Source organism: Aspergillus affinis (assembly GCF_023601865.1).
Source record: "Aspergillus affinis strain CMG 70 chromosome Unknown NODE_75_length_177070_cov_86_291390, whole genome shotgun sequence".
NCBI lineage: Eukaryota > Fungi > Ascomycota > Eurotiomycetes > Eurotiales > Aspergillaceae > Aspergillus > Aspergillus affinis.
The window spans coordinates 103,327-115,299 of record NW_026515856.1 but is presented as its reverse complement, the minus strand read 5'-3'; the positions used below and the strand labels follow the sequence as shown (position 1 = coordinate 115,299).

General features: G+C 50.1%; 3 protein-coding genes across 3 annotated transcripts; 2 read left to right on the top strand and 1 right to left on the bottom strand.

Annotated features, from left to right (window-relative positions):
- Positions 1–5,851: 5,851 nt before the first annotated feature.
- On the top strand, positions 5,852–6,141 carry KD926_010032 (uncharacterized protein; the record flags this gene model as incomplete). Its single annotated transcript, XM_053102539.1, has 2 exons — positions 5,852–5,880; positions 5,934–6,141. The coding sequence occupies 2 exons, from the start codon at positions 5,852–5,854 to the stop codon at positions 6,139–6,141; spliced, it is 237 nt and encodes a 78-aa protein (XP_052954029.1).
- Positions 6,142–6,356: 215 nt separating this feature from the next.
- KD926_010031 (alpha/beta hydrolase) lies at positions 6,357–7,648 on the bottom strand (the record flags this gene model as incomplete). The annotated part of the gene is made up of 2 exons (XM_053102537.1): positions 6,357–7,182; positions 7,242–7,648. 2 exons carry the CDS (start codon positions 7,646–7,648, stop codon positions 6,357–6,359), a joined length of 1,233 nt encoding a protein of 410 aa, XP_052954028.1.
- A 2,572-nt stretch (positions 7,649–10,220) lies between these two features.
- KD926_010030 (glycoside hydrolase family 7 protein) lies at positions 10,221–11,711 on the top strand (the record flags this gene model as incomplete). Its single annotated transcript, XM_053102536.1, has 3 exons — positions 10,221–10,436; positions 10,497–10,883; positions 10,959–11,711. 3 exons carry the CDS (start codon positions 10,221–10,223, stop codon positions 11,709–11,711), a joined length of 1,356 nt encoding a protein of 451 aa, XP_052954027.1.
- Positions 11,712–11,973: the final 262 nt, after the last annotated feature.

Sequence of the window (11,973 nt, the reverse complement as noted above, 5' to 3'; positions counted from 1 at the left end):
GGCGTGTGTGATTGACACCGAGGGATCTCGACTGTGACCTGTTAATCGAGCTCGCTGAGGCTAGATTCCCAGGATTGAACATACTATGAGTTACGGCGTCTTCAACCAGACCAAAACGATGGTTGTTGTGGAGCTACAAATGCAGGCGGGAATTGGAGACAACGACGCTACCCCTCGGCAGCATGATCAGAGGGCGCTTCCTCTACAGGCTCATGGGGCTCCTCGAACAGGAGGTCTCATCTATTCAATAAGTTCACAGACTATAAGGATGAGGACAGGGAATTGTGGGGATGGACGAGAAGACAAGGAGGGGGGAAGTTGCCGGAGACATTGATGGGGATTGCCTGAAAAGGGACAGCGTCCACGTGAACCGATGTGTCGGGTACCTGAGGCATCCATGGCCCACGGACCACCAACTTTCGTCATATGAGAGAAATGTGAGGACCATCCACAGGAGACCAGCAATTTAATTTTTAATTGCATCGGAGATAATGCAGTCACCAGAAGTTGAATGCGTTCAGAACATATCTCTAGCCTTCAACGGTTGGGACTGCCCTCTCTATTTACTGTCATCCATCCGCGAATAGTTAACTAAGTTGTTTATATAATCTTGACAATGATCCAGCAGGCTCCACTGTAAAGAGGAAATAGGGCTAAGTAAGAAATCAATCAGATCCAGGAGGGATTCCATTAAGAAAAGTGACTCTCAATCACACTATTCTCATTTTGACGGATTGATCTGCTCGCCTTACAGGGGTCATCTGCCATGACTTTATCATGAACATTGCGTCATTAAGCCTGCCATATCAAGCCAGGAATGCGCAGCCGGCGCATCTGTAGACTTCATCGGCATAGACAGACAGTTCATCATTCTGTCCGTGCCCAACTGACCAGGATCCACCGCCCGAATCAATTAAAGAAATGTGATAAATGACGTGGCACACCTGTTTGAGTCATGATAATCCCAAACACCAGACGTGCCTGGTTGTTCGTTTGTTTCGATGATAGCCATCCTACGAAGCCTGGTTGCCTTGAGGTTTGCCTGGTCAGAGGTGGGTATAAATGAGCTGATGCTCCACTCAAAGAACGCCCCCTCCCCTCCCCGGCGCCCTAACGCATGTTCAGGTCCTTGCATCTTGTTTCAGTTGCCCCCATATGCCTCTCTGAGTTGAGTACTAGGACTGACCGTGGGTTTGCCGTCATTGGACCACTACGCATTGGGGTACTGAGAAGAACTCCTGAGAACGATGAAATCCCGACCCCTATCAATAGAAGCCCGTCGAGCATGTCCTGAAGAGGTCACGGGGTAAACATTTCTCGACCCACAAGGGATTGAAACGTCATTCGTCATTAGATAGAATAGACAGGGTTACACAGGCTCATATCGCGATGCGGAGAGCCAACGCTGACCGATGATTGCAGTCGACTCTCAGTAAACTTTAGAATCTTAACTGACTATTGACTGAATGTCTGCCGTTGAGATACTGGGATGTGCCCGACAAAGCGGAGAAACTAGAAGAAGAGTAAACAGCAAAAGGTAAAAGTAAGGGTCTTCATTCAGTTTCAAATCGTTGTCTGATTCTCCAATCCTTTCACGGGAATGTTTTGGGGGATTTATTTCGACGAGAAAGGACTCATACCAATCTAATGATCATCGAAAGGACACAGTGTGGGTCTGACTGGCTGGTCGGAATTTTTTCCATGGTCCCCCGATTTTGGCAAAAGGGCAAAAAGCCGTAGTAGTAGCCAACCGATCGCCGTATCCCGTAACCGTAACCTGTATCGCCTGGTTACAATTCGAATCTCAATCCAGCATGGTCATTCCAGTCAGTTCATCTTGGAAGCCAGAGGGGCATAAAGTAACGTCGAAAATAGTTGATTTGTTTCGTGTTCAAGAGCTTTAGGATAAGGCAAAGCTGGCCATCTCCAGGGGAGCCGATCGGAGTCTTCCGTCGAAGCCGCATCCACTGTAGTTTGAACTCAGCCAAGATTGCACGGTTAAATTAGATATCCAAAGGCTGCTAAGACCTTGCCCCGTTATCCCCGGCCAAAGTCGGGAAACTCGGAACGTATTCTGAATTCATCTGGGAAATAGATCTTTGCACTGTCACCTGTTCCACATGCGTGGAGAAGTGTAGAGACCGTATGAAGACATCCCGGGGGGTGGGCCTCTCGGAGACATCGGTTGTGATTTGATAGCCTGATGGGGGGCGCCTTCTGTGTCTTGTCCTCGGGGTCCTTTAAGAACCAAAACGCCGAACGCCGAGACAAAAATCTAGAGGACTTGGATCAAAAAGATTATTGGTGCCTGTGCTTACAGGCACGGCGAACACCCACAAATACCTAGGGCAGAAGCCGTTGCATGCCGAAGGCACAATCACCTGAAACCGAGTCATGGAGGCTAGCGGACTGGCTCATGCAGAAGCACAAGCCTGCATTCTTTTAGTTTTAAGTGTCAAAGTGATCGGGAATTGATGCCGACGGGCAAATTGGTGGCTCCGCTGTTTCGTTTGGGTCCTAAAATAGACCTTGGTCATAGCTTCTCCCACATGGTTCTCGGCTTTGAACGGTACAGAGAGGAATACGAGCAAGCCGAGCATCTTGGCCTAGGCTCCATGAACCTTGTGTAACACACCGTTCCTTGAACTGGGAGATGATCCTGGATTGAAGAGCCGGACTGCGCTCCACACCGGAAAAGAAAAAGGAAAAACGGGGGAAAGGGTACGCACACATCACTGCAATGGCTCGGAACACCGAAGGAGATGTTTGCCGTCTCAATGTTAGGCAAAGCCGTTGGGGTGTACTCATCAGCAGCTGGCGTAACCTCGTTCCTCACGCTTGACGTAAGATTGCGGATTCTAGGAGCTGTCTCACATCTGCTCTGCGGCCATATCGTGGGGTGACGGCCGTTCGTCATGCCCAACTTGGAGGCTAAGAAAGGGGGCGTGGATTAAGACAGGAGTTATGCGGGAACGGCAAGACAAAAACAGACAGCTTATTCCCCGGAATTCAAGTAGCCTGTTTCGAATTGATTCATATCACCCCCTTTCAAGAAAGATCGACGCGATGCAGTTCAGTTACCGATGCGCACTATGTACGCCCGGCGGCTGTACCTACAGAACATGGCCGTGATCGTGTCTGCGGATTTGCTCGCTCAGTCATCGCATTGATTTGCCATGATGGTTGGTACAATCTAGCGATGACAACGCCGACTGATGTTGGATTCTTTCTGGACTAGCGTTTCACCAACCATCAACCTTTTTTTTTAAACTCGAGGTCCATGCAGCTGCCATAATTCGGGCCGGTTCAAGACGTCGCGGTCTGAAGTCAAAGACCACGCGGGGCGGCATGCTTGGCAGTCATGAAATTATGAGATGAGGAACCTGACCGGTCAAGGGGGAAATGAGGTAATATCCGTTGAAAGGACTAGCCTAGGTTACCGTAGGAATGCAGATCGGAGTTCCTCGCCCCAAAGCGAGCAGCCCTTCAAACAGAGACAGCCCTGGCGGAGTGAGCCGATAAGGTTGCTGGATTGGCGCCGCTTGGGCCAGGCGTGCCTTGCATGTTTAACAGTGGAGCCCATGCACCCCGTGTCAATAGCGCAACAGCGCTATGTAGCAAAAAGAATAATCAAGCCCATCGAGATGGTGACTGATCCGGAAACTCCGACGTAAGACATCGCCATCTCGTTTATTGGGGAATTTCTTGTGACCTCGCGGAGGAGTCACCGCAGAAGACATCATGGTCGAGAATGTACTTGGAGACCGTGTCCGGATAGGGTTTGTTTCAAGCCTTCAATCGCGAATCGACGAGACCATTTCAGGTGCCAAGACGAGGGCTGCAGCACGCCCCTTTTTGCGTCGGATTAGGCATCCGCTCGCCCAAAATCACTAGATATGCGCCATTGCAGCCGGCACTTACGGTACATCCCGGCTCCGTGGTAACCCATCTTCAGAGCAAACTAGTACAGTAGCTGATCCTGTCGTAGTTCGCACAGGACACACATAGAAGGCCCCAATCGATACATGTTTGCGTATCTCCTAATTTCCACCGGTCGGAAGGACTGGTCCTATTAATGGGAGGAAACCAATTTGCTTTTTCGGGGCTGATCGCAGGTCATCGGTGCGCCGCATAATTAACACCCTTTTGACTGGTAAATATTTCTCCCTTTCCGAGAGTAAAGGCACTTTTCAGGGGAGTGAGGCTTAGCTTGAATGCCTTTTTTCAGTAATGCACTCGCTGATCGTGAGATTAAAGGGACATTGCTCAGCCCCAGGTGCCCAAATGGACATGTTCCGTACATTCCTAGGGGCTGTGACGATGAGAAATTTTGGTGAAGGGCAATGGGATGTAATGATCGATCAGTATTTTGACCAAATAGCGGAGCAAACGATCGTGCCTTTTTGTGTGGCTCTTCCACTATGAATTGCTTGTTTTCGCGTTTACTCAATTATTGCTTTCATTCATTCATTCATCTTTTCCCCCAATTTCTTCATCGGAGAAGTGTAAGAGAAAGAGAAAGACTGGTGGATGTTCTGCACGATACATGCATCTTGCAGAAGAACGCATTGTTAGCCTGCAAGGTATGAGGGTAATCCATGCATTACTGCGAACCGGACACGGAAAATGGAACGTTAGCATAGCTATAGCTGTCGCAGATCCTCACTCGAAAGGGTAAATGAAGGGGTAAAAATAAATAAAATTTCAAGAGTCCAGAGAGATGCAGGAGCACGGAGATAGATGGATGAGGCTGTGCGTAAACCACTTCGATGTGATCAACCACGTTTGCCCACCTAAGTTCAGTCTCAGCCGATCATCTAAACGGTTTCTACCCTCGATCTCTCCCTCATTCTGAACTATGACATCGTAAGACTGGGTGCACCATGGGTTCCAAGGAGAACTGGGGTCTAGACTCGTGACGAAGCTTTCAGTCTTGGGCGTAGAAATCTGATGTCGAGGTTTCAGCCTTAACCCCTTCATGAACGGTTCGTACATCGCATGATGACTAGCGGGAGATACTCCTTATTCGTCTCCCATAGGGCCGCCCTAGACCCTAGGTCACATATTAAAATAAAATAAAAAAAATTCGAGTAATGCGTCCGACGTACAGCATTCCCCAGAGTGCCCATTCCGTATTTGATGCTTTTGCACCTAGAGCGCAAGCTTGAAGTAAAATTTGACTCGCGTGATTACCGATGCCAATCTCTTCAGGAGCTCGGCGTAATGTAACGAACTCCGTATGTCCGGTCGTGATAGATCCTTATTTGACCCCAGTCTGAAAATACAGGCAGGCACCAAGGAATCACAAGGCAGTGACTGACCCTGAAATGGCAAGACATTAAAATTCACTCCAAGCAAAAAAGAATTTCAGGGTTGTGCAACCAAGCAGCTGAGAGGCAGCGTGTCCGAAGACCCAATTGCTGAAGATCTCAACTCTTTGTGTCATCTTTTCATTTCCACCCTCGGGTGCCTTCCTTTTTGGTTTATTCCTCCTTGAGATTGAATTTATTTTGGGAGTCTATACACATTTACCTATTCTTGTCGCACACATCGTTCGGGCTGACCTGTTTGTGGAGGCGAAGCTCACTGCTCAGGTATAAAGAGGTGCAGTCTTCTGGCTCATCTAATCAACAATTACCATCGAATTCCTTCAGACAAAGCTTTCTCACATTGCGAAGCACGAGTCTCACGGCCATAGGGCAGCCTGCAACTGTAAACTGTCAGCTGTATCTCTTCTTGCTGTCCTTCATCTTCGTTCCCCCTTCGCACCTCCGAGCAGACACATCATTTGAAACACCACCGTATTTCGATTGCTTCCTATCATAACACCCGGTTTGAAAATTTACCGATCATGTCTTCTGAGAATCGACAGAACCAGAAGTAAGGGTTTCTTCGTTAGTCGAGCCACAAGCACAATGCTTACCATCAAACAGAACTTCCAACAGCGCGGGCAGCAGCCTCAACGCAGGAAATCTCAGCCATCTGCCAGATGAGAGCAAGAACGGCACTGTCGAGCGGTTCATCCAGGCTGCTGCTGAGGATGAGCCCTATTTCGCTCGCGCGCGCATGCCGAGTCGATCTGAGCATATGTCGCGACTCTCGACTCAGCTTGACGCAACGGATAAGATCATGAAAAAATGAAGACAAAACGGTCTATTCCAAAACATACCCGGAACAATAGAATCATCCCAAAACCAGGAAATGGGCACATCTATGTACAATCTCATTAGAGTGGAAGTGTCGTCGGGCAAGATTTATGGGCCAGTCCCACAAGAGCAAGTCCGAGGAGAGTCAGACGTAGGGCTATGAAAGGAAGCAGATTTGGCAGGCCAGACACTCCGATTTCGAACACAGTCTCAATGCAATAGCTCCCATATACCCTGCGCTACTTCTTCATATTTCGTACTCGGGAACTCGTGCCCAGCGTTGAAGTACTGGAACCTCACACTTCCCTGTAAAGCCGAGGTGGCATCTGGTACGAGTTCATCTTTCACAATAATGGAATCATGTTCTCCACACATTATCAGAACTTTGTTGGGTGAAAGGCCGCTGTCAGGCTGCTCTTGGGGTGTAAGCTCTCTCTGGCTAGCCAGAAATTGGCCCAGTCGTTGCCACGACGCTATTTGGCGTTGCTGTAGGATGGGACCGAAACGCATGCTAGACATGAACGCATGGACAAAACCAGAGTGCTGGTTCACTTGCCACTGTACGGCAGCAGGAACGTTCACGTGAGGGTACGCTCTGGACAACAACTGAACGTCCTCGCCGCCTTGGGAGGGAAGTTCCTCCGTGAGCGCATCAGCAGCAGTGAGCTTTTTGTCCTGTTTATGTTTGGGCGTAACCAATGGTCCAGCACGCAGACGACGACCGACAAGAAATCCTAAAACCCGCTCGGGGACAAGACCGCGGGAATAGAGAAGACGTGATTGAAAGCTGATCTGAGAGTCGCGAAGCAGGCCAGACGGAGCAAGCAGCACCAGAGCCGAGAGAAGTTGAGGAAAAAAAGATGCAAAAGCAGCCGCAATGCCTCCACCCAAGGAGTATCCAGCGAGACAAAACTTGCTAGAGCCGGCTCCGGTCCAGGAGATTGGGGACGAGCTCAAAGCCAAGAAAATCTGAGTCGCAAAAAGCCGGTCGTCCTGGGGTAGATCGGACGGGCAATCTGAATAGCCTCTTCCAAACCTAATAGAAACATTCAGTTATCACGGACAGCTCTATCAAGGGAAGCCAATGTCACGTACAAATCAAATAGCATCACTCGGCAGCCTCGGTCGACTAAAGCATGGGCGACCCCTCCAAGGGCAATACAGGGCGTGGTAATCCCATGGACAAAGAGAACCTTCGGGCCATCAACGGGACCCCACTCGTACACTCGTACAGAGCCATAAGGCGTTGGCACATCTCGAGCTCCCGGAAGCACATCGGGTGGCAGAGGCAACTCTCGGCTCCTTTCAGGCGACTCCGACGGTAAGACCGACGCGCGCGGAGACGGCAGGACGGTGCTGCCGGGATGCTCGTCCGACAAGAATGAGCGGAGCGCAAGACCGAGCGTTAGTGAAGCCCCTGTTGCAGCAAGAAGGGGAAGCTGGGAGCGATGATTCGTCAAAGAATCGGAGAGAAGATCGACGGTTTGAGTATACCAGGCCATGACAGTGGTTGTTAGGTATCTGGCGGTTTATGGGTTTAGAAGTCTATAATCTACAACGCAAATGCAGAGACGAAAGAAAAAAAAAAGAAATCAATGATAAGAGTCTATGTAATGAAAATAGCACAAAAGAGAGCGACGTAAAGAGTGAAAGTGATGGGGAAAAAGACGATGAACGGTGGTCGACATTTGGCGGATGAGCGAGGAAAGTCACCTGCCGAGCTGCCGAGGTTGGCCTCAGGCGCCCAGGGACCCCTTTCCGTCTTGTCTTCACCCCTCTGCTTGTTTCCTACGATCATCTCCGCGATCTCTGTGTATCTGCACAACTTCATGCAGGGTTCTCATGCTGCTATGTTGTACTAATTCTTCTGTGGAAATATGTTTTCGAAACTTGTCAGATTCCCTTTCCACTATATATCTTGGTTCAGCGCAAGATATCGATCTATCTCGATTTGAAGATACCTAACGGCTTCAGCGTCCAAGTTGATTTATCAACAAGTTTCAATGTTTTTTTTTTAAGAAAAATTGAATAAGTAGTACACCAAGAGAGAGAGAGAGAGAAATAAATAAATAAATAAATAAGTGAAAAACGAGAGAAAACAATGGAAAGAGAAAAGAAGTCCAAGGTCGATGAAAGGTTCCGCAACAGCAGCAGGACGCCCCAAACCAGACAAATGCCTCGGGTCAACGGATAACGGATAAGAAGAACTGAGATGCAACTTCAGACAACAATCTATTATCCAGAAGAAAGGCAAAAGATCGCTACACCTACGAGCCAAGATCTCGCGGCTTCTCCTTTCCCAGAATGGCAATTTGCAGGCCGATTATCTTCGTACGCGCCGACGGCCCAGTTTCGGATCAGATGACTGTACATACTACAGATTGGTAGTGGATAAGAGACAGAGTAAGTAATCTCCTAAATTAAAACCGCCGTGGAGCCATCTTGAAAGGCCCCATATCCTCTTTTTCCACGGTGCGGAGGATTGCCCGTGTGCTTTATTCATGGCCTGATTTCGGCTAAATCAAGCTGCGACCTGTGCAGACACGATGGGATCCGGAAACGATCTGCAAGGTACAGCGCCACAAGTTTGGACGTCTGGATCTGCTCTGAATTGGAAAGAGGGCCCAGGATGCTGTAACACTCCCTGTCGTACGATGAAGACAGCTGACATGCGTTTGAAGTGGAGAGAATGTTGACGGATGTAAGCCGAGAGCCGTGGCCACGCCTGGATGCGGTTTGCCCGAATCACTACTCATCCCCAGGGTTAAAGTCCACGGAGTGATATGTTGGCTTCAATCAGGATATCATCTGAGCGAAAAGGCTACAGCATAGTTAACGGTCAAAGCCGACTCGGCTCTTGGCCTATCGACGATCAGAACACCCGCCTCCGGACATTATGTCCGACCAGGCCTAAATGAATGACCCTTGGCGACAGTTATGCAGTCCAAAATAGCCCTAAAGCCATGGAGAATGACAGGTCACGAAATGCCGGCAGGATCAGGAAGGATGGTCATTGATGGATCTTCTCCCCGCACTCCGTGGATCGGCAAGGCTAACGGGGCATCCTGGATGTTTCCCAGTCCTTCATCTCAAGTGTCGACGCCTCTGATTCCGGCTTGCGCCCAATGAGCGCCACATTCTGCCATCTAGCGCTTAGTTTTGACGTCGTGTCGACTGTCTCGTGTCGTTCTGATTGGACCGTGGTCAATCCCCAATTGAAATCTTCCCCTGCTTCCCAGCCTATATCCAATTCGAGGTCGAATTTTGTAGGCAAAGTGCCCGGAAAAATTAGAAGATTGCTATAACGGCTATAGGGGGCAAACTGGAACGTGCAATTCCATTCGTGATGCGGCCTGCTCCATCGTTCACCCCCAGTTGAGGAGCACAGTGCAAGTTCCCAGTAAGTGACTAATACTCTGGTTCCTGGATCCATACTGAACCTATCAATTAAAGCTATGAACCACATGCTTTGTCTTAATGAAGAGCTAGCAGTTCATACAGGATGCTACCCTGTACAGTGCGAATCTGCCGAAAGGAGCAAGGAAGGTTACTCCGTGCGCTGTTCCCTGACAAGAAATTTCGTTGAAGAAAAGGGTCTGTGGAGAAAGAAGTGCATATTTCGATAATAGCTCATTAGACCCTCAATATATTCCCCTGGACAGAAATAATCCGGAGACGCCTCCGTTACCGATGCTGGGATCTTAAACACCAATCATCTCACGCAGGGGATTTTTTTATTACACCCTGGCAATCTAAATCGGGGTCCATCTGTAACACATTGAACGGCCATAGTTCCGTATGGGGCTTCCTTTGGCTTCCCAGAGTCCTGGCGCTTCGTCTATCTCCATGAAACAGCCAGTTCGGCGGTATCGCGGTCCGCAGCACCGGGCAGGACGACGCGTTCAGGATTCCCCGTGATGAATTCGGAGCCATCCAGATATACCCTAGCCATGTATTCTGAACTGTCTCGACAGACATATAAAGAGGCACCATCCTCTCGAGGGTTGGACATCATCTCTGCAGGACAGACAGATAGCAAATATCAATTGACTTCGCTCTCTATCACACTCCGCAATGCATCAACGCGCGCTTCTTTTCTCTGCCCTTTGGTCGGCCGTTCACGCCCAACAGGCCGGAACGCTGACAGAAGAGAGCCACCCGGCTTTGACCTGGTCGAAATGCACCTCTGGTGGTAGCTGCACGGAGCAAAAGGGCTCTGTTGTTATTGACTCCAACTGGCGCTGGCTTCACGACGTTGATGGCAGCACCAACTGCTACACCGGTAACACCGTGAGTATTCCAATTATCCCGAGAGCAAAAGAGGAGGCTGACCAGGATGATTTTCAATAGTGGGACGAAACCCTCTGCCCAGACAACGAGGCCTGTGCCACGAACTGTGCCTTGGATGGCGCAGACTACAGCGGCACTTACGGTGTGACCACTAGTGGTGATGCCCTCACCCTGAAGTTCGTCACTGGTGAGAACGTTGGCTCTCGTTTGTACCTCATGGACACCAGCGATGAGAAATACCAGACGTTTAACCTCATCGATAACGAGTTCACCTTTGACGTGGACGTCTCCGAGCTTCCCTGCGGCCTGAACGGTGCTCTGTACTTCACCTCCATGGATGCCGACGGCGGTGTCGAGGCGCACCCCGAGAACAAGGCCGGTGCCAAGTACGGAACTGGTTACTGTGACTCGCAGTGCCCTCGGGACTTGAAGTTCATCAACGGATTGGTATGATTTCTATCCCACCCCCACCCTTCAGGGTCTACTCATGGCGATATAAAGAAATGCTCATACTGGAAATAGGCCAACGTGGAAGATTGGGAGCCCTCGGAGACCGACGAGAACGCCGGTGTTGGTGGACACGGCTCTTGCTGCCCCGAGATGGACATCTGGGAGGCCAACAGCATCTCGAGCGCCTACACTCCTCACCCCTGCGACGACGTCAAGCAGACCATGTGCGAGGGCGACAACTGCGGCGGAACCTACTCCAGCGAGCGTTACGCCGGTACCTGCGACCCCGATGGATGTGACTTCAACTCCTACCGGATGGGCAACGAGACCTTCTACGGCCCCGGCAAGACGGTTGACACCAAGGAGAAGATCACCGTCGTGACCCAGTTCATTTCCGGCTCCTCCGGCTCTCTGTCTGAGATCAAGCGATTCTACGTGCAGGGTGGTACCGTGATCCCCAACTCCGAGTCCAACATCGATGGTGTTAGCGGCAACTCCATCACCTCGGACTTCTGCGACGCGCAGAAGAAGGCCTTCGGTGACGATACCATCTTCCAGGACCACAACGGTCTCAGTGGCATGGGTGACGCTCTCGGCGCCATGGTCCTCATCATGAGTGTCTGGGATGACCATTACTCCAGCATGAAGTGGCTCGACAGCACCTACCCCGACGGTGAAACCGGCGCCGGCACTGCTCGCGGTACCTGCGAGCCCGGCGAGGGTGACCCTGACAAGGTCCGGTCCGCCCACCCCGACGCCTCCGTCACCTTCTCCAACATCAAGTTCGGCCCCATCGGATCGACCTTCGATGCCCCCTCTTCTTAGATGAAGAAGAACGGATTTTCTGAGAAACTCCGATATTTGCAGAAGTCTTGCATCAGAAAAGTGTTTCCCTCACCAAGACAATGTACATAAATTGAAAAGCAAGACAAGACGGGGTACAGAGACCTTGATTCAAGGCAGGCCAGGCTAGCTCCTAGCTTGTCCTTTTGATCATGGGTCTTTTGTTTTTCTTTTCTTGCCGGTTGTTTCCTTTCTTTTGACTCCTCTGGTAGTCAGTCGCCTTTCGTTCTTAGTTTTCTGTTTC